We start from the raw sequence: 27,234 nt of genomic DNA on the forward strand, positions 1-27,234 counted from the left end.
TAGGTTGAAAAAAATCGTAAGCATGGAATAGGTCTTTCCAGCCTTGTGTAGTCTGCCAGACCACTTTTCTGTAACTGAGTACCCTCATATCTCTAGGAACTGGGGGCCAGAGAGAGGGGACACTGACTGTTGTCTGTTCCAATGCTCAGCTAGTAGAATGTTCTGTATTTAACCCTCTTGATAAGATGGCGTATAGCAGAATGCCTCTTACTGATTCCTTTCCCTTTTTCCTTCCCCGTGCACTTGAGCGTTCTTGCTCAAACACCTCTCTTTTTTATTTCCAGTTGCAAGGTCCCGTGAGCTCAAGCAAGTCCAGCTGGACCCTCTGCCCAAGACCTTGACCCTGGCATTTGCATCTCAGCTGGAGAAAACGTCTCTCCAATCGAAAGCAGATGTGCCAGAAGCTGACCTTTCTGGAGTGGATGCCAAGCTTGTGTCTAACCTCATGCCCTTTCAGAGAGAGGGAGTTAGGTAGATTCCTGCTCTTCCTCGTGTTCTCTCTCACTTGACCTCCCTTGGCACAGGTGGAGTTCGCACTCGTCTGTGAATACCTCACATACATGTCTGAAGCATCTAGGCGTCAGAGCCAGGTTGCTGTCACCCAAGCCCGTTGTTACCCTTGATTTCACAGTCCGTGAGTTAGCCAGGACTTCAGATTGCACAGGTACAGAAACCCAGTTCACATCAGCTGAAGGAAAGAGATTTCTCAGTGCAGGAACAAGAGACCCAGGGTTTCCCAGTAAGCTCTCTGCTTTCTTCTTAGCCTGTACCTCAGCTTGTCTCTGCCAGGTTCAGTTCAGGGGCTTGTGGCTGGTGTCCCATGGTTTAGCACAGCATAGACTTAAGTGCTGTTTCTAGGCTGTAGAAAGGGGAGCTGCTGCTTGTGGCTGCTGAGAGGATAGGGATACCCATTGGCCTATGTGCTGCTGGGCCTTGGCATGCTGGCCTCTGGTGGCCAGAGAGCTCCTCAGTTGGTGCACCTTGGGAAACCAGTACCAAAAAGGCCAAGGGCAGCTGAAGTCCATATAGTACCCATAAGCTGATTAGAAGAGACTGCTCTCTTTGGTTTTTGCTGTTTAAGAAGGAAAGAAAAAGAACTGTTCGCCAGCTCATTACTAGGTTTCGGAGCCAGCAACAGTTTTTCACAAATTAGACAAAGAGGCCCGGAGTTTGGCAGAGGGGACCGGATGTCTGATGGCACAGACATTCACCATCATTTCCACTCTCGTTACTTCCCTCCCTTTGGAGAGATGATGGTCATACTATTTAGGAAGCTGCCAAGCACCAACAAAAGTGCTTTGTCTCCTGCTCCTCCCTTTCTCTGGGGCAGGTAGCCTTTACTCCAGTCTCACGGTCTCGCTTGGGAGTGCATCAGGAGGCACTGCTCCTGAGAGGTGAGACTCTAGTCCAGGCCTGTCTGGTGATAGACTCCACCTTTATCTACAGACTTAAGTGTTTGAGGTGCGCAGCCAAAACAAAGCCATGCCCTCAGGCTCTCGCCATCTGTCCTTTTTGCCAGTAGCTTCGGTCACTGCCGCCGCCACCCTGCTCCTTAGCATGTAGCGTGGTCTTCAGATGCTGTGTTTCTAACTCCCCAGACTCTTCTGTCCATCCTGGGCACATTTCTCAATGGAGATCAAATCCTTGGATGCAGATGTTGCATCATGGGCTCCCTGTCCCCCAGACCCCCTGTGCCCAGGTCGGGCCGAGTTTTCCCACTGCAGTTTCTCTCTGGTGGTCTATCTCCATCCCCCGCTAGTGTACTGACGGTCTGCGTTGTTCCTATCCGGCCCCCCACTCTCCCCTTACTCTGTCCCCTAAATGGCTCGTGCCCTGGCCTTTCTGGAAAAGTCTTGCTGTAGGCAGGACCCATTCTGGGCAGTACAGCAGCCAGCATAGGGGGGCCCTCAGCTCTGTGGGGTTGTGGGGTTGTGGGGTAGCAGGTTAACTAAGATGAACAGGATGCCGCCATGTAGTGATACCCACCTTACCCTGTCTGTCTGCGTGCAGCTTTGCCATATCAAAAAGAGGCCGCCTGCTACTTGCCGATGACATGGGCCTAGGGAAGACCATCCAAGCCATCTGCATAGCAGCTTTTTACCGAAAGGAATGGCCACTGCTGGTGGTTGTGCCTTCCTCTGTGCGCTTCACCTGGGAGCAGGTTAGTTCTTGCTTGGGAATCATTGGGAAAGGGCCTCCTTAGGGCTAGAGCATCAGAATAATAATGTCAAGGCAAGCCCTGGGATGGTTAAAGGTCTAGATGTGGGTCAAAGACCAGCAGAAAAATAAGCTGGTCCCTGAGGACGAGGAATCATGTTATTCCCACAGGGAGGAAAGCCAGTCGCTAGCTTAGAGACCTCTTGCCAGCCCCTCATCAGATACCGTACCTCCGTGCTGTTGTAAATAAGACTTTCTATCTACCCTGCACCGGATTCCTACAATGTCTTTATTTCCTTTGTCTCTCCAAATCCTGGGACACAATACTCAAAGACCCACTTTTCAGATAAACAAGCAGAAGTCCTAAGGTCAAGGCTTTGCCTCCTAAGGAGGCAGCTTCCTGACTTCTCAGTGTTTTGTTTGCCCTAGAGTGGTGTGCATAGTATGTTTGGATGACCTAATAGATGGAGGCCTCATGTGAACACTGAATAATTCAATCCCTTTAAGCAAATCCAGTGAAGGAAGGCCCAGCTCATTTCCAAGCCTATGGCTTATGATGCTGGTGTGTCCAGTTTCATCACGGATTGAGCTCTTCTTAAGGTTTCAGAGTCACAGTGCAGGGGATGCACCCCAACCTGCCACTGGTGAGGCCTGGATCCTGCCACTACCTGTAGAAAGTGTCACTATGTATCTGTAGGCACTAGATTTCCCTCAGAAAGTCCAGAAAGAATCAGATTGCTGCTTATAACCAGGACCAAGACTAGAGAAGTGATGTCAGGACATAGCAATCCTGAGCAGGGGAGGGGGCACCTAAGTGCTGGGGCCTCCCTGTGGAGATACCCTGGCCTTCCTAAGGCTCCCACACACCTGGTTTATCTAGTGATCCACCGTGGAGGACGGTGGGTGGCTTTGAGGAAATATCGACATAAGTGTTTTCATCGTGCTCAGCAAGCACACCGTCCTTAGAAAGAACTACATTCTTCTCTAACCGGATCATCTAGAGATCCCAGAGGGGGAACCACAGAGGGGGAAGTGGCTGCTCATGGGAGAGAGTCCTGACAGGAAAGTAAAAAGGGAGGGTGGGCTAGAGGCAGGTAGAGGTGGCCAGAGTGTGCCAGATGCAGGAGGATGTGGAGAGGGACCAAGTCTTCTGGGAATGGTAAACTTGCCCCAACACGTCCCCCAGTGCTGTTGATGGGTTGACTAGAATCACCGCCTGTTTAACCGCACTGTCCCCTCCCCTGCAGGCCTTTCTGCGATGGCTTCCATCACTTAGCCCAGAGGACATCAACGTGGTGGTGACTGGGAAGGGCCGCCTAACAGCTGGCTTGGTCAACATTGTCAGCTTTGACCTTCTGAGCAAGTTGGAGAAGCAGCTAAAAACCCCTTTCAAAGTCGTCATTATTGTAAGTAACGGCAGAGCCCTGAAGTATTTGTCTCTTTAGACACTGAAGGTCTCCACAAATTTAGGAAGTTGTGGCCTTTTCGATCCTCTCTGGGTTTGGGGGAAAAGGGGTGTTAGAACTCGCTGCCTTTCTCTTATAGAGGATGATTTTTTAATTCCCTTCCTGAGCAGCTCTTATGCCTGTGTACCAGAGTTTCCTGAGGAAGGTTTTAAACAGGTGGGACGAGTCTGTTCAAAGGGTTCTCGTCCATCCCTCCCACATCGGGAGACTAGGGATGGAGGTTAGAGTGTGTGCACCAGGCCATTCTGGGTTGCAGGGACTATGGCTGTGTCAGGAATGGTGTGCGCCTGCACTGGTACCACCATGTCAGTGTGGCTGAGCCGTACAGTTCAGCAGTCAATAATTCTCTTCTGCCTGGTATAAGGACACACCCCTATCCCTGCTAAAAGAAAGTCAGTTTTTAAAGATGTCGTCACCTTCCTCCAGATCTGATGGTGCCGCTTTTCAGGCACTGACTTTCCTTTTCATCTTCAGACTCCATGACCATCTGGGAAGACTTGGTAGCCAGCCAGCTGTCAGCATAGACTATGTAGACGTGGTTCTAAATGCAAACACGGCAGGAGCTCAGAGCAGGGAGGGAGAAGACCTGGTTGCAGACCCCAGGATATGTTTAGTGCATACTGGACATGAGAACCACCCTGTGTTCTTAGTGTATGCAAAGAGAACACGCATTTTATCAAAGCTATTTTGGTAATCTGTGTCTGTTGGGGAGTCATGTTGGGCTTGGCACAAATTCATGTGTGGTTTAAGAGGATGCCAGCATTCCAGTGAACTGGAATATTAGAACAAATATCCCAGGATGGTCATGGTGGCTCCAGGATGTGGAGTGATGGCTGTCTTTCCTGACCATTCCCTTGCATTAGGTGTTCCACATAGAGCCACTGCTCTCACCTGTGCTCCCAAGCGGCACTGCCCTTAATTCACTCCTGACAGTGTAGCACATCCATCCTTTCCCACAGCCTCAGAACAAGCATGTGGGAGAACCCTTGGCTGAAACTCCGTGGCCTCAGAGTTCGTGTGTTTCCGTCCCTGGCTCATCACTTAGCCAGCTTTGAGATTGAGGCAAGTCGCTTGCCACTCGTGTTGCTTTGTCCTCAGATGAAGCAAACAGCCTGCCATCTCCTGGCTTCACGGCACCAAGGGACAAAGTGGCAGCTCTGAGAAGCATGCATTTCGGATGGGGCTTCTTGTCTCGAGCCTCTGCCTATGGTTTATTCTGGCAGGGGTTTCGTTTTTTTTAACCTGAGCTTAAAAGGGCCAATTCCCTTTCATGCCTGACACATTTCTGCAACTTCTCTCTATGAATGTCTTTCTCTTGACTTTTGTGAGGACTTATCATGAATCAGGATCATGAATGTAGCAGCCCAGCCATCTGGGGGATGCTGTCTTGACAACTGGGGGCAGTCCCCTCACTCTGTCACTGTGTCTTTGAAGCCTCCCTGCCTTTTAACCACTGCTGAGATGGAGCAAGTTGGAAGCTTATAGATTCTTCCAGGGACAGAGGGAGGGTCACTAGTAGCCCCTGGTACAGGGGATACTCGTTAGGGGGCAGGATGGCTTTGAGGGCTGCCCCTGTGTTAGCTTATTTAGACATAGCAAGCAGATACACTTACATCCATTATATCTGATAGTGTTATATCTATTTTATGGGTAGAGAAACGGATACCATAGAGAGGCCATTCAGTGGCTCAGAGTCATTCAGCAAGCAACCGGACTATGCCTCCTGGGAAGGAATATGCTCTTGATTCCTTTGTCTTTAGAAAATACGGCAAATTTTATGTTTGTTTACTTACAGAATGTTAACTGTAAATCCATCAAATGCTATATTTTCGACACAACGGTCCCCCAGAGGACAGGGATCAGTCTGTTTTTTGTTTCTCAGTTCCCACAGTGCTTTGTGTGCATGGCTGTGGTGGCATAACTGTCTGTTTGCTGCCAGTGTATCTCATCTGCCATTGTGGCTGCTCTGCAGAGGCCAAGAGCAGTGCCAGACCACAGAGCTTGACACCAGTCGAGAGCACGTAGTGGGTCTTCACATACCTGACTAGTGGCCAGTTGTGAGGTGTTTGCCACAAGGTGGCAAGTCAGCTCTCGGGGCTTTATCCACCTACGTGGCTAGTGGGCACATTGGGACAAGTATTAACTAACCACCTTTCCAGGTGGAAAACTGCCCTAGAGAAAGAGATAATAACTTACCCAGTGTACAGTGAAGAAGCTGCCCGAGTCTGGGTCCTTCTCAGTGTACTACTCCATCTCCTTAAACAGCAGTAGGCCAAGCGAGGCATCCTCATGGCAGATACCGAGCCAGACTTCAGTCAGTGGGCCGTCATAGATCAAGGACTGCCCGTGTTCACCCACATGGTTGTTCGTTGCAGGATGAATCGCACTTCCTCAAAAACATCAAGACTGCCCGATGCCGAGCAGCTGTGCCTATCCTAAAGGTAAGTGTGGCCGAGAGGAGACATGGGGCCTTAGCCCGACTCTTGCTCAGGCTCGGGGTACGCTGGCCAAACAGATGTGGCCAGGCCAGTGAGCTATGGGCAGGGCACAGTGTTGACACTGAGTGTCTGTCCTTGGGCTATGTGCTTGTTCACATGCTGCCACGAATCAGGTCTTCCTGAGGGTCCCAGACTCAGATGGGAAGGGACCCCAAGTCTTCTCCTTGGCTTCTGCCAGCACAAGAAGCCTGTGACAGTTATAACCAAACAGCTCAGGAGAAAGTGCTTCTCTTGTAGTGGCAAAGGTGTCAAGGCGTGGTGTGTTATCTAAGGGCGGAACCAGGCCAGGTATGGGTGTCAGAGAATAACCTCAGGCAAAGCTGAGGCTTGTCTGGTAAGCTGCTGGATCCCTTTTACACTGTCCAGGGGCTGCAGTTAATCCGAAGGCCAGCTTTTCTCCCTTCTGTTCTCAGGCCTGCCCCTCCCTATTCCTGAACACACAGACTGCCGCTGTGTGTTCTGCTTCTGAGCAGGCAACAGGAGGCCTGAGAGCAGGGTCAAGTCTTTCTCCATACACGTTCTGATGCAGTCCTGTCCTTGTCGTTTCCTGTGTTCTATGCCATACTCCTCAGAGATAAGCCCCCAAATGCCACCCCCCCCCCCAAGGTTAGGAAGTAGGGGAACAGCAGCAGCGCTTGCTTGCTTTCTTTTTTTTTTTTTTGGTTCTTTTTTTCGGAGCTGGGGACCGAACCCAGGGCCTTGCGCTTCCTAGGCAAGCGCTCTACCACTGAGCTAAATCCCCAGCCCCACAACAGCGCTTTCTAATGGCAAGTGAGACGCCACTCACAGATGACTCTGGGAGAACGGCTACTTGGCGTGGACTGAGCAAGCAGAGCATTCTGTTTAAACAGCCTGGGTTGTGTGCGAGCTTTGGAAACCACAGCACTAGCTGAGGCTTGTGGTTCATACCTTCACTATCAGCACTTGGGAGGCAAATGCCAGGCAGATCCACGTAGTCCCAGGACACCTACATAGAGACTCTGTCTTAAATATGTAAACAAACAAACAAAAATAAAACCACAGCATGTACTGCCTAAAGCAAGCTTTTGTTTTTATGTGAACCAAGGAAAGCAGATGCACTAAATGCTAGCCAAGTTCACCGTCTGAAAATTAATTTTCCCACCTTTCCACAACTGTCTAAGAAGTAATTTCAAGGTTTAAAATTTTTAAAGTAGCCATAAGTCAAGGTTATGTTATATGCTCCAGATCAAAAATATAAGTCTTTAACTTAATGCTTGACTCCATTATAAACTTCTATATATCAGTATCCACTTCTGGCCACACGTAAATGAAATATCATCCCAGGGCGGTGACCTGTCTAGGGGAAAACTTTAATATGCTGTCCTTAGAAAAATATTAATACATCTTGGTACCATGGTTCCAGTATTACGGCGTCAGCACAATGAAATCTCTACCTCTGGTTGTTTAGACAAAAGAAATTGAACAGTAGAGTAATCATGTATTTAAGTTCTGATATGACATCTTGTTAGCAGCCACTTTGGTTTTGTTGCCTGGGTTGGCACATGGGGCCTCACAGTGGGGTCTGAAATGAGTGTCTGTGGCCAGACTTCCGGAAGCAGCTTACACATCTTTAATACCGTGGGTCTGTTTCAGGGTGATGTTCTAAAAATGACTTTAAACTGCTAACTACTAGATGGTACTTTGCATCTGCAGAGTAGGACTGAGTGAATATGGCTGCTATTCATGAAGGTGTCTTGAGCTCTTCTGAAACACTGACTCCCCCTAGTGCTTTGTAGTGAACCGGCGGGGTGGGGCGGGGGAGGAGTGAGGGCTTCCCTGTGCCAGTCTGTTAGCACCCTTCTCTTCTCTGCTGTATCCTCAGATCCAGCCCTGCTACCCATGCTGTGGGGCAGAGGCGTGCATGCTGGGATATTTAGCAGTGTTCTTGGCCTCTCCCAGCACTGTCACCTCCTGAGTGTGACAGCTGAGCTGACCTCCAGTTGTTACTCCCTGTCGCAGCCTGTAGAGAACGAGTCGCTCCTGACCCGCATCCTAGCCCGTTAACCCCCATAAAGAAGCAGTGATCTCAAATCCCTAAGAACTGAATCTAGATGCTTTTGAAATAAGACAATGGCCCTTGATTTTTCCTTAGGAATACGCAGGGTCTTGGGAATATATTCTTGGCCTGGGTTCAGTCCTCAATACCAGATATTTTCAGCAAATGCATCAAGAGGCAATTAGATTTTAGTATACAAGCAGATGGTGGAATGAGAGCAGGGTTTTTTGTTTGTTTGTTTGTTTTGTTTTCTTTTTTTGTTGTTGTTGTTGTTATTTGATTGAAACAGAATCACAGGTTGTCCTCCAACTCTGTATGTTCTTGTGTTCTTGATCCCCCTGCCTCACCTCTCCAGCGCTGAACCAGGCAAGTTCCTACCACACCCAGCTGTTTGGCTTCAAACTTGCTATGCAGTTGAGGCTGGCCTTGAACTTTTGATCCTCCGGCCTCTGCCTCCAGAGTTCTAGCATTTCAGATATATACCACAATACCTATTTGCTTTGATGTAGTGTTAGGGTTGAATGCAAGGTTGTATGTATGTGTATATATATGTGTATATTATGCATGTGTGTGTGTGTGTGTGTGTGTGTGTGTGTGTGTGTGTGTGTGTGTGTGTGTGAGTATGTTAGACTGGCACCAACTGAGCTACATCTTCAGCCTAAAGACATAGCTTCTGTGCATGGTGACAGTAGTCAGTGTCATAAGAAACTGGTGTCACTGTCCCTAGGAATAAGCCTTCTTTCTTTCTTCCCCACAGTACTGTGCCTACAAAACTAATACCAAGAAAAAATGACTCTATTTTTATATATAAATTTGTAAAAATAGGCAAGATAGAAAACAATCGAGGAGCAAAGTTAAAATCTCCTGAAACCACTTTTTCTAACAGGTCAGTAATGGGGCAAGATCATCTCGAATGATTAACCTCCATCAGCAGGCAGTTGGCTGTTAGAAATAGTTCTTCGTGTAAATGAACATCCTGTTATAATGTGTTCTTGCTGGATTGGTCCCTACAAGCAGAACTACTGGGTCAGTTTCCTTCTGACCAAGTGTCACTGTTCCCTCGTGTGTCGTCTAAGTGGTGGCTCTTTTCCTCCAAATGGTGATTCGAATTCCTCTTCAACATGTAGAGTGGGTTTTGTTTAGTTGTTTACATTAAATGTTTGGATGCTGAGTCAAATAGCAAAATTTATTTATCTTTAGTTTTAGGTTGTATTTTGTGTGTCTGGGTGTTTTGCTTACACGTGTGGCTCTGCATCGCTCTCCTGTCTGGTACCCATGGGGGCCAAAAGATGGCATCAGATTAGAAGATGGCGTCAGAGTCCCTTGGACTAGGTTGAGCACTACCGTGTGGTTGCTGGACTCAAACCCAGATTTTTTGGACGAGCAGCCAGTGCTCTTAACCACTGAGCCTTCTCTCCAGCTCCACCTCCACTTTTAAGGAGGAAAGCCACCAACATCCCAGCGTCTTCCCCAGTGAATGTTTCCCTTTTCCTGAGTGTAGTTTTGTTGTTTGTTGGTTTTGTCTTTGGCAGAGTCTTGTGTATCAGAGGCCAGGAGTGGCCTTGGACTCCTGATCTTCCTGCCTATATCTTCCAGGCACAGGTATAGGACACCAGTCCCCACTACAATAATTGGCTAAATGAGAAGTCAGCTAAATATCTGGGGCTTTTTGTGCTTGTTTTCTTTTCTTTTTAAATAATAGATGATTACGTTTACAAAAAATACACTACAGTTTAGAAAACAAAACTTGTCTTTTTCTCCCATCTTTGGATCTTTCCTCTTTCCTGTCCCTCAGGGATACCTAACAGCCATCAGATTCATGCTTACTTCTGTAAGAAAGTCGAAGTGTGTGCTTTCTTCTCTGTAGAGTGTTCCACAGCTCCTGCTTTGTCACTGTTTCTTCTTCCTTCCTTTCTGAGACAGAGCATTGTGTAGCCCAGGCTGGCCTTGAACTCCTCGTTTTTTTGCCTCTGCCTCCCGAGTGCCTAGATCACAGCTGTGCGCCACCATATCCAGCTGCTCCAACCTGTCCAGCTTTGGCGCTGACCTATGCCGTTGTTGAGAGCGAAGGCTCGCAGACATTCCTACTGAAAAGCTGTGATTGGGTGGGTGCACGCTAGCAGCCCGCAGACTCAGTGCATCTATTATACACCACTGAATGAGGAAGCAGCTGCAGGAGGAGGGGGGCTGACTCCTCAGTAGGACATCTCTGGAGGGAGCATTCTCAGATTGCAGGCATTTGGAGGAAGCATGGATGATTAATGGTTTCTGCCACACTGGTTTTAGCTAAAGGCCAATATTCTTAACATGGCACTTGGACAGGGGCACAGCTCTCCCATTTCCCTGAGCCTAAGCCAGAGAAGGCTTTGCCCTTGGTGTGTGTGGCACCGCGATCCTTGGCATGGCCATGCTCCTGTCTGCAAAGCACACTCACTCGGGACTTCATTCGTTCCCCACACCTCATTTTATAACAACCACGGCTTTATATCTATCAATTCCCCTGGATTGTGCATCTTGAAAATCATGCTATGTCATTCCAAAGAACCACCTCATTCTTGCACGTAGCATGCCGTTGTATAAGTCTGCCAAGTTGGGTATCCTCTCTTCTCTTTGGATTCAAACCCAAACAGAGGTTTTTATGTACAACACTGAAGTAACTGTCTTTTCTTGGGGCACAGAAGGGGTGCAGGGTTAAAAAAGCAACCCCTGCAAAAAGCCTCTGCTTTTCATCCCCTCTATCCTTCTCCCACGGTCCAGCCTGGGAAGTGCATGAGAGAACTCACTGTTGGCTCACCCTAGCTTGGCCCAGGCTCCATCCTAGGCAGACACAGCTGCCCTGGGAGTGGGTTCAGGATGATGGCGGGTTTCTCCTGTTCATGAAACTTTTCATCTCCACCTTTGTTTTTTGTTTTTTTGTTCTGCTGCTACTTTCCTGGGGTAGACTAAAGCCACAGAGATGCTACAGACGTCATTCAGGATGCCCATTGTTCTATCAATGAGCCTGCCTTAAACTGGGCAGGAAATTATAGGCCTCAGAAATTGAACTAAGGAAAATCACAGCCGGAGACATTCACAGCTCTGCAATCAGAGTGGGAGTAGGCATGGGCAGGACTGCGAGGGCAGAAGTGCATTTCGAGAATTATATGTATTGCATATTTATGAGGGCTCCTCTTTCTTCCCATGGTTACACTCTTATTGTCTTTAGGAGTCAACCTCTCCACTTTACTACCTTCTTCCCTTTGGACATCCAGTTCATGTGGCTGCCTTGTATTCCTGCCATTAACTCAAGGTTAACAATCGGTTTCCAGGCAGCCGAGCTCCACTGTGGAGTCTCTTCCAAAGCTGCGTGAATTTCACCTCGCAGACGTGATGCTACAGTCTCCTCTTGATCCACTCTTTCCCACCCTCTAAGAGGTGTGTGATCTGGGTGTGATGGCCTCTGTCAGGCCTGAGTCAGGGAAGTAGAGATCCCCAGTCTTCCCCATTGGTTCTCCAGCTGTTTAGTTCCCTCCTGCCCCCTGCCGAGCAGGCCGCTGCACACCCAGGCTGCTTGGTCAGCGGAGCTGGGTCTCATCATCTAAAGTCCTCAGTAATTACGAAATGAGCTTGAGTCTTGAAATGAAGTGATGTTAGTGAAGACTTTTTTCCCTAATAAAAATTAAAAACAAAACAAAACAAAAACAGTGAGTCAAATGCCTCCTGCCCCAGCGTGGAGACTTGAATCTGGATCCCTCGCACTGGGTTTGAGCAGAGTCAGGCAGGTTGCTAAAGCCCATGGGCCAGCCAGCTTAGCCAGGTGGATAAAGACCCTGACTCCAAAAATGAGGTACAGTGATTGACAAAAACACATGGCGTGGACCTCGGCCCCCATGCACATATCACACATGTGTATACCTGTATACACATGAACGTGTGTACACACACACACACATACACACACACACACACACACACACACACACGTAAAACACTAGATAGAAGCTTCTACACAGACTGTCACTGTCATTTCCTCTTGGTACTAACAGAGTCTTTATGGTAAATTTAACTTGAATTTCAGAAATCTGCAGGAAATTCAGGCCTATTGATCTCTCCTCTGCTCTGCTCCAAAGCTGGATCCCTTGTGCTTACTTCATGTTCCCCGCAGCACTAACTAGCTTTCCTCTGAATTTTTCTCAGCATGTAATGTACATTGATTGATTACCTACTTTGTGCCAGACGCAAAGTGCTACAGCGAGTAAGTAGGAGCACAAGCCCACCATAATCTCTGTATCAGCCCGGGATCTGTAGGGGAGCAGAATTTTAGAGTGAAACGTGTGTGTGTGTGTGTGTGTGTGTGTGTGTGTGTGTGTGTGTGTGTGTTTGTGTGTGTGTGTGCGTGTGGGGGGGTGGGGATTTATTAGAGTGGCTTACAGGCTGTGGCTCGGCTAGTCCAACAATGGCTGTGTTCCAACGGAAGGTCCAAGAATCCAGTAGTTGTTCAGTCCATGAGGCTGGATGTCTCAGCTGCTGTTCAGTACACCCCAGAATCCCGGAAAAGTAGGCTGTAACGCCACTGAAGGAATGGACTTGCTAGAGAAAGTAAGGGCAAGCAGGCAAAGAGAGAGGAAGCTTCCTCCTTCTATCTTCTTTATGGATGCTACAAGCAGAAAGGGTAGCCCAGATTAGTAGATCTCAAAGATCTGGATTAAAAGTGGGTTCTCCCACTTCAAATGATTGATTTTAAGAAAAAAAAAATCCCTCATAGGTGTGCCCAACCATTTGGGTTTTAGTTAATTCCAGATGTAGTCACATCGGCAACCAGGAGCAGCCTTCACAATCTCAGGGGGCTAGCGAGAGTGGTCCAGGGAGTTCAGGAGGGGAAGTGCTGTGACAGCAGCTAGGTGGACTGAGGAATGGCAGTTGACACCTAACTGCTCATATCAGCAGACTGATTTTTGCAACACATGTTGTCTTCTTTAGCTAGAGTGCCTTGATTTAAAGACCACTCGGTTCTAGAGTGAGGCTTGTCTTCACCATCTTTGGTAAAGGAAAGATCTGACATGTTTAAAGGTGAGAGCGGGCTGGACAGTAGAGAAGAATGCTTGCTGCTGTTCCCAAAGAAGTGCATTTGTTCCCACTTGTCTGTCCACAGTTATCTGTAGCTGCAGCTGCAGCGAGTCCAGTGACCGTCTGGTGTCCACTGGCGAGACCTTATGCTCACACTCAGAAAAATAAATATATAAAGTTGAGAACAGCAGTGAGAGCCCAGAGAGTAGAAGGTGGAGCCGCTGCAGCCTTGGGGATTTTGCTGTTCCTGGGGTGGAGGTAGGGACACCCAGTTCCCACCTCATTGTGGCACTTTTGATATTTCGTATTAGGGAATCCCTCACAGGAATAGAAGTCCCTTTCCCCCCACGGTGTTGAGAACATCTTTGGCTGTTTTGTCTTTAGGTTGCCAAGAGGGTGATCCTGCTGTCGGGCACACCTGCCATGTCGAGGCCTGCAGAGCTCTACACACAGATCATTGCTGTCAAGCCAACCTTCTTCCCTCAGTTTCATGCTTTCGGACTGCGCTACTGTGATGCCAAGCGGGTATTCATCCTCCTGTCTCTATGCCCCCTTACCCTCACGTTGACACTTTTCTCTTAGGGAAGGTCCCAGGAGTTACTCCGCAGATGTGAAGGGCTCTGAGTGGTGCTGTCTGCGTCCAGCTCACAGGTCCTGAGCAAGGCTCAGCTGGGGCTGCAGAAGGAAAACCCAAGCCAGAAGCAGCTCCAGAAAAGGCACTGAGGCAGGTTAGAGGGACCAGCATAGGCAGGGCCAAGAAAGCAGATGAAATAATGAGAGAACCTTGGAGCACATAGAACGGAGCAAGACGGCAGGCTGACCTCAGAGAACCTTGGAGTGCTAGAATGAAGCAAGATTACAAGCTGTCTTGGGAGGGGCTAGTCTGTGAGCTTGTGCTCATGAGTAGTAACTCCCAGGGGACAGTTGTCCCTGATCTGCAAACCAACCCTCAGGTTATGACTCCAAGCCTGCCGTCTGCACAACTTCAGCTCTCCAAGGATGGCCTAGAGTACTGAAGCAGAAATGCTATGCAGTCATTATCACCGTTTGTAAACCCTTGCCAACTCAGACCTTAGGAATTTGTTTTAAGATTAAATAGCAAATATACCGAGTCCCTATTTGCCTCAGAGACACTGATACTTGGGCGAAATGGCAATCTGTGAGTGAGAATCCCTGCTATGTGAATTCACGATTGCTTCCCACATTCTAAATCTACTTTTAAAATAGGAAACCTTTAGATATTAAGAAACATTTCCATTTACTCACAAAGTACATCTAATGTAAATTACAGTGCTTTGCAGGGTTAATGGCAGACTGTTTTGTTAGGTGGTTGTTGAATGCTTAAAAGCCACATATTTCATTAACACAGCTAGCAGCTCACTCCTCGTGATTGTTTCCAGAGTAGATTGTTTATTCCTTTTTGAATGATGCTTACCTCAGCCCTGTCTGCAAATGACCTGCTTTCTGAGCAGGACTCCTCCCTCAACGAGCTAGTCTGTAGATGAACTGGGAGGACTGAAGGTGGGGTTCATTATTCTGACTCTGATGGTCCCATCCTCCGTCCCCAGTGTCTGACACTCTGAGGTACCATCCTCAAATTTGATTGTCCTGTCCTCCATCTCCAGTGTCTGACACCCTAAGGCACTGTCCTCAAGTCCGGCTTACTTTCCTTCCCACTCGACTTTCCTCACCTCAGTTGCAGGCATAGACAGTGTCTGTGTTTTCTTTATACCCTCCTTACCACCCAGCTACTGCTTGAGACCTCGTTAGAATGCGATTATTCCAGGTTAAAATTGTTGGTGTTATTCAATGTTAACCTATAAGATTAAGAGTAAGAATATTAAACTTGGGGGGTTGGGGATTTAGCTCAGTGGTAGAGCGCTTGCCTAGCAAGCGCAAAGCCCTGGGTTTGGTCCCCAGCTCCAAAAAAAGAAAAGAAATGAAAAAAGAATATTAAACTTGGGGGAAAGCTATCCAAATTAATTATGATACTTGCATGCCTTCACAAGATTGTTTTAAAGTACATCCTAGAGGGCAAGCTGTTTCCCCACCCCCTAGATTTATGCACTGAGAGCCCTCACTAGAGAAAGCAGCCTGTGCCAAACTCCTCTAGTAACTAGTGGCTGTCGAAAGGGACGGAGGGAGGAAGGAAGGAAGAAAGGAAGGAAGGAAGGAAGAAAAGAAGGGAGGAAGGAAGGAGGGGAGGAAGGAAGGGAGGAAGGGTGAGCACTGGGCCAGTTTATCTCTCTCCCGTGACCATCCCCTCGGTCTAGCAGACCCTTACCCTGTCTCCAGCATTGCTCTCCGCCCTCCGACTCCTCTGAAGTGAGCAAGCCCAGCTCCTCACCTGGTGGCTCATGGTAGGAAGACACTGAGCTGTGACTGCAGAGCAGAAGAGGCCTCGTGCTCCATGGGTTCTACGTAGAAATCAGTCCTATTTCTAAGATTGCTAGGGAAGGTAGGATGTGATTGATTAATTGATGATTGATTGAAGATTGCTGTGGTGGGTTCAAACCCAAGGCCTTACAATGCCAGGCGACTGCTGTACTGCCACTCAGCTATACCCAGCCAGGGCTTTTCCCTAACTCTCTGAGAGAGAAAAGGACCATGCTTTGAGGGATAACCTAGGCATCCCAAAACTTTGCTCTGGTTTCAGCTATGCCGTCTGGAGCTCCCAGGCTAACAGACATCTCCTCTTTTCTCTTCAGCTCCCTTGGGGCTGGGACTACTCGGGCTCCTCCAACCTGGGTGAGCTGAAGCTGCTGCTGGAGGAGGCAGTCATGCTGCGGCGGCTCAAATCTGATGTCCTTTCCCAGCTTCCAGCCAAGCAACGCAAGATGGTGGTGGTCAACCCTGGTCGGATCAGCACCAGGGCTAAGGCAGCCCTGGATGCAGCAGCCAAAGAAATGACCAAGGACAAAACTGTGAGTGTGGGCCGTGAGTGGGCGGGCACAGCCATGCTGTCCTCCTGAAAGCTGCTCTGTGTCTGTGGTGTGGAGTTCTCTGCACCTGGCTTGCTGTTGTCTCTTCTGCCTCCCTGAGCTAGAAGATCTGAGCGTGTGAGAGTGCCGGTGTCGGCTTGCGCTGGGTATCTCGGGTTGTCTTAAGCCGGGATCGGTATTCAGAGTCAAAGGCTCACAAAGCTGAGCTTGAGTGCAGCTCTCCTGCCTTTTACCTTAGAACAGCACACAACGCTCTGCTGGCTGCTTTTAGTCCATGCTCTTATTCGGTGTCAGGCTATGGAGAACTCTATATCCGCTCTATTTCTGCCTTTACAGATAAAAGCCTTATAATCTTGACTAACAAAAAAATACACAGCCATTTATAATTTTTACATTTGGGCCCCTGATAGTCCCCCAAACAAAGGCAGTCAGACTCTGCTATGATTCCAGACTCTCCAACGTGACACGAAATGACCAGAGATAAAATGAGAGATGCTTTTAGTGTTGCTTACGGAGGGAGAAGCAAGATTGACCAGGAACTTTGAAGAAATTGGGCAGGAAAGAGGAAGCCCTGGTGGATTGTGGTTCCATATTTAGTGGGTGCTGAATTGCGTGTAATGTACCCAGAATGCCCAGAGAAAGGGAGAGGTCCCTGCATAGAGTTTTCCACTGATGTGGACAGCGCGGACCACATTCTTTTGTTGTGGTGCTGTGGTTTGGTTTTTCTCTTGGCACAAGGTCTTGCTTGTAGCCCAGCCCAGTCTCCAACTTACAGCCCTCCTGCCTCTGCCTCTTGGCGGCTAAGGTAGCAGGTGTTTGCGACCATGTCTAGCTAGAACAGTGGTGCTCTAAGCTGTAATTTGGTATCACAGGGTTCTGTGTCACTAAAACTTAGTTTTGGTGGTCTTCCTCTGATTTCTACAAATAAAATTCAGTAAGTAGAAACTTTGTAAATCTTACATATTATCTTCCCTTTTTTGTTGCTGTTGTGGGGGAGGATGCCTTGCTCATGGTGAATGTGCTTTACCACTGAGCTCACCCCAGCCCATAGCTTGCTTTCAGACAGGGTCTCACTGTGAAATGACGTAAGTGAAGTCTGAGCTGCGATAAAGTTCCTAGAGCATCCAGCCGAGAGCCCAGAGCCCTTCTCAGTCCAGCACCTGATTTGCTGTCCAGCCCCTGAAGTCCTCACGGAAACCAGTGTTCAGCTTCATTCAGGAAGGAGAAGCAGCAGTGGCCGGCAGGGGACTGGGTGATCACAGTCAAAGCCCCACCAGTTGCAAAACCCCATAGTCCATGAGTAACCAACCATGTTTGCCCAGTTAGTCAGTTAAGGAGACTTGTGGCTTTGCAGGAAGTCCCCTTGTTACTGTTAGTTTCAGTCCCAGGTACCTCTCAGCCTGCAGGTACCCTACTGGCCTGTCTGTCAGGGGCTGGTTCTTTGTTCTTTCACAGCGTTCCATCCAGAAGACGTTATTCTAACCTTTGTGTGTAAAGCAAAAGGAGAGCAGCCATTTATTAGAATCTGTTACAATGAACGCTGCTCTCACTGAGGAAAGCTGGTTATAAGGGTCCTTTATCTAAAGCTGCTTCTGATCAGCAGAGAAACAAGAAAACGAAGCAGGTCCATGCAGCCCCAGGGACAGCATCCCTTCTCCCTCGTCACTTGGCGATCCAGTCAAACCTCTCTCTGTCCACTGAACAGAAATCTGAAAACCCCAGTGTATCTATTTTAATAAGAGTCTAGGACTCAGAATCAAAGAATGCAAGTTGTTTAAAAATCCCTTGCCCATAGCTAGAAACCAGTTGAGACCATTAATGGATACTATGATTTCTACTCGGTTTGGGAAATTTTTTCTTTTCTTTTTAAGGATAAAACTATTGACTTCTCCCACATTGAAATGTATTGTGGCTGAGGATGAGGTCGGTGCTGGACTTGCTTAACACGGACAGGTTCCTGGGTTTGATCCCCTGCTCTGCAGAAAGAGAAAATACAGTGGTGTCAATAATACAGTAGATGTGTGCTGTGTAGAATAGTGTGTGGCACTGTGACTTCTGGGTGTGGTGCTTTATTTATGTGTCAGCTACTGACTCCCACTGTCAGGCTCCAAGCCCAGATACTTGAGCTCCTGAGAAACAGTTTCTATTAGAAGTGCAACAACTAAAGCCACCTCGTGCTTCACTTTACCCTGCTCCGCTGAGCGGTGAGCCCTTCCGCATAGCAGTCCTCACTTCTGAGTTACAACATACTTGTCTCACCGAATCCTGCATGGCCATAATATAAGTAGTGTTGTTATCTTTTTTACCCTTCTATTAAAGTAATTATCTTCGATTTCACATATTTTTGCATGTAACATTTGTATGTTAAGGTATTATGCATGTATATGGGGGCAATAACATGCTACAGCATACAAGTGCAAGTCAAAGGACACACCCTATATATGGGCATTCTATATAAAAAATATTTTATCTGCCTATAACTTTCTGTTATAAAATAAAATATGTAAAATATAACTAGATATATATATATAATACATACAACAAGCAAATGAGGTTTTTTTTAATCTTATTAGATTTTTTCTTAAATTTTTATGCATGCGTGTTTTGTGTATATGGGTATCTGTGTACCATGTGCATACTTGATGCCCAAAGGGATCAGAAGAGAATATTGGATACACTATAACCTGAGTTATGGATGGCTGTGATGTGTGCTGGGACTGGAAGTGGGGTCCTCTGCCTGCACAAGTACTCTGAACTGCTGAGCCAGGGCTCCATCCTTGCTACCCCTCGTTATTTTATTTTATATGTATGAGGGATTTGTCTGCATGTATACCTGTGTACTCCGTGAGCCTGTGCCTGTGGAGGCTAGGAGAGGGTGTGAGATTTCCTGAGACTGGAGGTACAGGCGCCTATGAACCACCACTTGAGTGGTGAGAATTGAACCCAGGTCCTATAGAAGAATAGCCAATGTTATTTGCTATTGAGCCATCTCTCCAGCCTAATATATGTACTTTAAAACAAGAATTGCAGTTGTTAAAATAAGAATTGGAAACTATTACATGAGTAATAGTTTTTAAATGTGCTAGAATAGGGGTTGGGGATTTAGCTCAGTGGTAGAGCGCTTGCCTAGCAGGAGCAAGGCCCTAGCAAGGCCCTGGGTTCGGTCCCCAGCTCCGGAAAAAAAAAAAAAAAAAAAAAAAATGTGCTAGAATAGAGTAGTCGCTAAGATGGGGGAAAGTTCAGGAAATCTCCAGTTGGGACAGCTTATTCCAGAGCACCAAGAGTGGGCTGTTAAACTCCTGTTCTCTCTCCACAGAAACAGCAGCAGAAGGAAGCTCTCCTTGTCTTCTTCAACAGAACAGCAGAAGCTAAAATCCCGTGTGTCATGTAAGTAGTCACCGAGGGTCCCCTTTTGCTGTGGCGCATGTTTAAAAGCAGTGATTATGGGATGGGATACAGAGCTGGCTCAGCGAGCGCAGAGCTTGCCACCCAAGCATGAGGACCCGAGTTTGCATCCCAGCGCCTGTAAAGAGAGCCAGGCCATGGCACAGATCTGTAATCCCAGCTGTGGGGAGACAGACAGACTAGACTGATGCCTGCAGCTTGCTGGCCCTGCTCAGTGATCCTAGGCTCAGTAGGAGACCTTTGGACTGAGGTCATTAGGAAGACTAAGGAAGATGCCTGACATTGCCCCTGGCCTTCATACATGCACACACATGCACACCCTCACTGCCATTGAAACTTGAGGCAATCTTGACAATGTGCACTTTGCCTGAGTTTTAATTGCTTGACACTCGTGTTGTGTGGTGGGATAGTAGAGCACACGGTCCACGCACAGTGAAAGTGGATTTCATGTGAGCGAGTAGTGCTGACTGTGAGACCGCGAGCTGTGTATAGAGACCGTAACCTGCTTGGTGCTTTCACTCCCTCCCAGACGCTCTGGCCAATCCTCTGTCTCTGATTGACCCTGCGGACCTATTTCTGATGTTCTGCTGCGTATCAGATGACAAGGGGACAGCCCTTTGCCTCAGTCCCTCCAGGGTCGGTGGGGTGCCTCTCTTCAGTTATTAGGTCCACAACTATTCATTTCCCCTAGAATTTTAAATGTGACCATTAAACACATTCTCATGTGTTGACTGGTTGGTGTTGGGTTTGGGTTTGTTTTTTGCATCGTCAGAGCTCAGACCCAAAACCCTGTACAGAGCAAGCACACTGCATGGAAACACATCCAAGTGCCCTGCACGGAACCATATCCCAAGCTTAAGTCGAACCTTCTTGCTACCTCATAAGCCTGGGCCGTGCCTGACAAATACCTTCTCAAATCCCACCATAAATGTGTAGCACTGTATTGATTCTAAACAATTTTTACCTCAATGTATTTCACACCTGGAGCCTCTTTGTGAAATCTGAGTGTTGATACTAATTAAGTCTCATGCAAGACCCCAAGTCACAGGCATCTAAGGAGTCAAAATTAGATTGTGGATCCTAAAAACCTGATTGCCTCTACTCTCTGCTGCTTCTCTGTTTTTGCTGCTGTGTGTTTTCCTTTTAATGGGCGTCTTTCAGTGAAACAGACAACTACATTGTAGCAGGCAAACATGTCCATTCTGGGAATGACAAGAGAAACTTGAAATGAGCAGAGCAGTTAGCTGTGTCAGGCCTGGAGGGGAAAGGGTCATTAGGAAAATTGAGGCCAGAGGGTTTTTATGAGGTGACCAAGCTGGTTTTGTGACTCTGTGGTTTTTCAGTGCTGTGGCAATAAACTTCCACTCATATCATGGCAAATTTTATGTCTCTCAGGATAATTAGATCCTGTTAATACACTGGTTACGAATTGAAGTCTGATTTGACACTTTGGTCAGATGTCATTTTGTTTGGAAATAATTCTTAGATGTTTACAGGACAGTCTGCTTGTGTTTGTAGCCCTGCCTTTATCATAGACTCTGTTGAGACCTGCCCTTCCCAAGGAGAGCCTTGTCTACTCTGCCTAGACAAGCCCTTTCCCTAGAAAGGGTGAGCATGGCCTGGTGAAGGCTCTGGTGTCCCAAAAAGCGAGCAGTAGTTACCTGCACAGGTCAACTTAATCCAAGGGGACAGAGCTGACAGAGTGACTCCTTACCCTGGAGGTTCCTAGCAATGGCCCTGCCTTTCAGACCTAACGTTTGTAGATAAAAACAGTATGAAGTTAGGAAAAACCACAGTTGGGGCTGGAGAGATGATGGCGCAGTGATTAGAAGCACTCACTGTCCTTGCAGAGAACCCAGATTCCCTCCTAGCACCATGGGACTCCTCACAGTCCCCATTTCCAGAGGGTCGATCTGACACCCTTTTCTGGCCTTTGTGGGCACTGCACGCATGTGTGTACACATACATGTAGGCAAACACTCAGATGCATTAAATTAATAAACCATTGAAAACAAGCAAACATACCTAGTGGAAAGAGAAGTTAAATTAATGGGTGATCGAGCAAGAGGGTCCTCCCACCACATTCCCATGTCTGGGAAAACCTCCATTAGCACTGACATAACCGTGGGCTCTGCCAGCTGTGGTCTCAGTAGAAGGCAAGAGGGGAGTCACCCCTAAATGTCTTTTCTCAGTTATCACTTATTTCTCAACGTTGAGCTTACAGGGATTTGTGGAGAGAATCGTTTAACCTAATCTTTTTGGTTTGAAGTAAAACCAGATTAAGTTGGTAATGCAACTCCCATGAAAGCTGATGATTTCAGCAATCTACATGGCGTGAATTCCACATAGCAGCATACCAGAGACAGAGCTCTTGCTCACAGAGAATTCAGTTTGTATGTAAAATGACTAGAGTGTAAAACCCCTTCTAAACATGTCAGAAGATGGTTTACCTCCTTTTCCTGTCCGTCTGACCTGCCGTGAGTAAAGGGAAAGATAAGTCTCAGGAGAGGGCAGGTGCCTTGTAGGTTCTTACGTACTTGGTGGGAATTAACTACAGCTGGATGTTTGAACTGCTTTGTTATTGCAAATATAGCGAATATATCCTGGACCTTCTGGAGAGCGGGCGAGAGAAGTTTCTAGTGTTTGCACACCATAAGGTGCTTCTGGATGCGATTGCTAAGGAACTTGAGAGGAAGGTAAGTCTGAAGTTTGGGGGGGTCTCAGTCTCTACCGTTTGTGTGTCAAGCTCTTCTGGACAGCATTGGGTCAAGACTATGTAAAGAAGTGAGGCCATGGTTTCTAGAAACCTTGCTGAAGATGGGGTCAAGCGTCCTCACACACAGGGCACTCGGTCATCCTCCTACTGTAAACAGGAGCCTTTAAGTGTCCTGGGACACTTCCATTCTCTGCATTCATAATACAGTGGACCTCACTGTTACCAGGAGCTTTTTAAGTTGTACGTGGTGTCTGGCTTTTCAGTACCATTTGATGGATCTTGGTAAAGTGAGCAAAAGCTATCCGGAGGGCGCTCCGAGGTGGAGGGCGCTCCGAGGACATTCACTAAATGTGGCACACTGTATTTTCACTCTCTCTTGACCTTTGCTTTAGTTTAGGATCATGAATTCCCTTCATCTTCCTTATTACTTGCACTTCTACAGTGTTTAAGGAATATAGAGTAAAATCCAACACCTGTCAATCTTTCACTCGGGCTGAATAAGGAAAAGTCACTGTGTTTATGTCAAGACTTAGCTTTTTCTTTCTTTTTTTAAAAAGATTTGCTTAATCTTTGTGGTACTGAAGGTTGAATCCAGGGTCTCTTGGACACTGCATGTGATAGACTGCTGAGCTACGGTCCAGGCCTCTGTACATTTTCTTTTAAGACAAGGTCTTGCTGAGTTACTGAGATGTGTCTGAACTCACTCTGGCTCAGACAGGCTGTGTACCAGTCCTAGGTGTTTTTTTTGATTTTTAGTTACATGTATGGGTGTGGGTGCCTGTGGAGGCCAAAGACATCAGGTCCCCTGGAGCCTAGAATTATGGGCAGTTGTGAGCTGCCCATCGTGGGAGCTGAGCACTGAACTCTGTTCCTCTGCAGGAGCAGGAACGTGCTCTTCACCACTGCACCATCCTCCCAGCCCCTGGTTTTTAAGTAATAAACTACTTGGGCCCCAGTTAGTAATCTAATTTCATTCCCCTCCTTCAGTCCCCAGAGGCCTTGTCGTGAATTTAGTGCAGGTCTGTATTAGTTAGGGTTCTTTAGAGTAACAGAACTTATAGAATGATTCTTTCATATATAAAAAGAGGATTTATTAGAGTGACCTACAGTCTGTGGTTCAGCTAATCGGGCAGTGTTTACCTGTGAACAGAAGGTCCAAGAACCCAGTAGTCATTCAGTCCATGAGGCTGGACGTCTCTGCTGGTCTTCAGTACGTGCCAGCATCCCACAGAAGTAGACTCTAATGCCAGGGAGGGAAAGGACTTGCTAGTGAGAGCAAGCAGGCATGCTTCTTCATGTCAAAGGTGGGCCAGATTAAAGCTGGATCTTCCTACCCAAATGACCGGATTAAAGGTGAATCTTCCCACCTGGAAGATCCAGGGTAGAAGTGGGTCTTCCTACTTCAAATGACTCAGTTAAGCAAACATCCCTCACAGGCGTGCCCCACACTTGGTTGTTAGTTAATTCCAGAAGTTGACAGCCAATAATAGCCATCAGATGTCCCTCCCCTCCCAAATCTGGTCTCTTTATTAATGAATTTGCATCAGTAGGAGGGCAATGTAAGTAGTTGCCATTGGTGTTTGACCCACCATTGTTTGTGAGATTTCTCTACACGGCTGACATGTCCTTAGGTGGTATGTAGTAGTGTTGGAGTGCCTGTGTGTGCTGTGTGTTTGCATGGACCTCCTATGTGGCCAAGCGTGATCTTCCACACTCATAGGAAACACTCATTTTCATTGTTATTGGATTGCTGTTAAAGGTAGCTGTTCAGATTTATTATCCTGCCTAAGAAGCCTTGCAGCCCCCTGTTCTCAGGCTCACTTCATGTTATCAGATGTTGACACTTCTACTTTTGCCAGGCCGGTAAACAAGCTCTGATTCTGTGCTTGACTCCATTTGTGTTCCTCTGACTACCAGGGAAATACGTCTTTTGGAGGGGTTGCAGGAGTCAGTTTGGCTTATTCTATGAGGATCCTGTTTGCTCCTATTTTGGCCCATTTTTCTGTTGGATTGTCTTTTTCTTGTTGACGAAGAGAAATTCTTTATAAATTCTGGATATTAATCAGTTGTCTTTTTTTTTACTTCATTAACTTTATGTTGAATAAAAGATTTATCATTTTAGTTCCACGTCGAGTTTATCCACGTTTCCTTTGTAGCGTACGTATTTGTGACTAACTTAAGGACATTTTCACTAAGTGAGGCTAGGAAGGTTTTCTCTGGAAGCTGTAGACGTGGCTCTTTAACCTTCTGGGGTTTGATTCTTGCGTACAAACGGTTTAGGAGCAGACTGAAGTAGCTAAATCAGTAATCTCTGGGTTTTCAAGAAACCGAAGACAGTTAACTACAAAACTATTAGAATGTATAACAATGCAGATTAAAAAAAGAATGTATAACACTTTAGTACAATGCTTAGATTTCAAATAAGTATACTAAATGAGTTTTTTAAAAAACACACTAGCCGTGGCTGAAGGAATGGCTCAGCAGTTAAGTCATCTACAGCTGAGCTATATCCCTAGCCCCCCTTTTTTAATGTTTAAAATTTTGATACAGTGTCTCACTGAGTGAGCCACACAGGGCTTTGAACTTGTGGTCCTCCCATGTTAGAGACGTGCACAACTAAGCAGAGCTCTACTAATTTGGTTTTTAAAGGGAACCTTAGCTGTTATCCTCAGGGACATCTCAGAAAATAAGCAGGAGAGATCTGAGAAAGGACAGGAGTATTGGCGACTTGATTCTGAAGGTCTTACGTCATGTATGTCACTAGCACTGAATCATGGTGTCTGACAGCTAGGAAACATGTGGCCAAGGAGTCGTTTAGTTTTTAGGCAAATAACTGTTGGAAGCTCTCTGGGTACTTGAGGCAGGGAGAGGAATTCAGTGAATCCACCTTACCATTCACTGTATTAAACTTGTGGGTGTTGGGGCTCTCCTCCTGGGCTCAAACTCAGGTTGTTAGACTTGGCAGGACAAGGCTTTACGCACTGAACCATCTAATCTGTAAAGTTATGATGTTTCTAAATACAAAGTAAGAGAGGACTTGGAAGAAAACTGGAAAAAGGGAATGTGCCGGGCAGACTGGCAGCGAGCGGTATGACGTAGACACAATGGAGGCTGCATCTAAAGCCAGCACTGGTCCTAGAGGAGGTAAGAAGTGGTAGAAAGAAGCAGCAAAGGCTGATTTAAAAAGCTCAGCTCCACTGGAGACTGACTGACTGAGTTAAACAGCACGGATCCTTTCTTTCAGTCTTTTTTTGAGACAGGATCTTGCCAAGTGTAGCCCAGGCTAGCCTCACACCTGCAATCCTCCTGCCTCCGTCCTATGAATGCTTGGAATTACAGGTGTACACCATCACTCAGCAAAAGCTTGTTTCCCTTCGGATCAGCCAGGGCTTTCAGCGTGTGCTGTCACACTGCTGATAAGGTGAAGCCCCCTGGCGTGGCTCTGATTCTCTGTCACAAACAACCTGGCAGTGACAGGGAGAAGCTTGCTTTTTTTTTTTTTCCTTTTGCTATGGTATTTGAGCTTCATAACCTAAGAAAATCATTGCTGTGTGATATACTACACATAAAGTGTACCGTTTGGTGAGACGGTGAGCACAGCCATCACCCTCTGCCCTGATTTCCCCCTGGCTCTCTGTCCTTGTCCTCTTCCTGCCCCCCTCTCTGGGCTGAGCTGAACTGATCTCACTCTTGATTGGTCTGGAGTTTGGCATAAGTGTGGAATCATTCAGTGTGTACTCTATTTTTAGTGTGTGTGTGTGTGTGTGTGTGTGTGTGTGTGTGTGTGTCTTTTATTCATGTTCTGGGATTCATCACTGTTTTATCAACAGTTTCTTTTAGTGCGGAGTAAAGCTCACTGCATGGAGACACGGGGATTTTAAACCCACCTATAGGTGAATAAGTACCTACTAACTCCTCTGTTCAGAAATAGTCAGACAGGTCTCTGAATCTGTAGACATAGAAAGATGGGCTGGAGGTGGTGTGCACGCCTTTAATCCCAGCACTGGGAAGACAGAGGCAGGTGGATCTCTGAGTTCAAGGCCAGCCTGGTCTACAAAGTGAGTTCCAAGACAACTAGGGCTACACAGAGAAAGCCTGTCTTGGGAGGTCGGGGGAAAAAGAAAAAAAGAAAGGAAAGGAAAGGAAAGGAAAAGAAAGGAAAAGAAAGAAAGAAAAGGTTAATCTATCGTCACATAAATTTAAAAATATTTTAGCAGTTTTCAGTATGATGTGGGTGAAAATTTTTTCTTTAGAAGATATGCAATTCTCATTGAGAAAAGAGTCATATTTTAAATGCCTCTTAAAAGAAAACAGCCACACTAAACATGCAATTATTGTACAGTCCAGAAGTTGGCTCCAGGGCAACCTCAAAGAAACAAAAACTTATTCACACAGAATAGCCTGTTTACAAACATTGCTATCAGATTCACTGGCAGTAACCCCCATGGGCCTGCCCAAATGCTCTTCTGTATGTACACGGGATCATGGGCAGGTCCCATGGTGTGGATACTGTTATAGACAACACTTGATGACCTCTACAGTGAATGTCGCTGAGGGAAAAGCACAGCCCCAAGGCGTCATGTTGATCACATTTATATAACACTTAGGGGATTAAGCTCCTCAGAATGCAAGATGTGCAGGTACTGCATGGGGGGAGGGGTGCACACTGGGGAAGAGAGAGGAAGGGGAGTCAATTCTCAGACGGCTTTAGCCGGGCCTTGTGATCAAGGAACCATTCACCACCTGCTGATAAAAATGTATGGAACGAGTATCCATGTAAAGACATGGGCACACACCCCCCACCACAGCCTCCCACCCTCACCCCACACTCGTGTACATGCACACACATGTACACAGGTAGCATGGGAAATCTGAAGATCTGTGAGTTGTATCAAAGTTGGCGTCCTGGTGGTAATACTCTTCCACACTTTTACAAAAGGCATGGGAAACTCAGCCCCATGTATAGAGGCCTGTTTGTATTGTTTCC

The 27,234-nt window shown here is 47.0% G+C and overlaps 1 protein-coding gene across 9 annotated transcripts in view; it reads left to right on the forward strand.

Moving 5' to 3' along the window:
• The window catches only part of Smarcal1 (SNF2 related chromatin remodeling annealing helicase 1), a 45,538-nt gene that overhangs the window by 13,233 nt on the left and 5,071 nt on the right, over positions 1–27,234 (forward strand). For all 9 annotated transcript variants that reach the window (NM_001108222.1, NM_001437681.1, NM_001437680.1 and 6 more), the window contains 8 exon segments: positions 285–471; positions 2,011–2,161; positions 3,405–3,563; positions 5,999–6,064; positions 13,569–13,709; positions 15,893–16,108; positions 19,443–19,513; positions 22,125–22,227. In NM_001108222.1, the coding sequence (NP_001101692.1) occupies positions 285–471; positions 2,011–2,161; positions 3,405–3,563; positions 5,999–6,064; positions 13,569–13,709; positions 15,893–16,108; positions 19,443–19,513; positions 22,125–22,227 (1,094 nt within the window).

This window comes from Rattus norvegicus, chromosome 9 (assembly GCF_021556685.1).
Source record: "Rattus norvegicus strain SHRSP/BbbUtx chromosome 9, alternate assembly SHRSP_T2T, whole genome shotgun sequence".
Taxonomy (NCBI): Eukaryota; Metazoa; Chordata; class Mammalia; order Rodentia; family Muridae; genus Rattus; species Rattus norvegicus.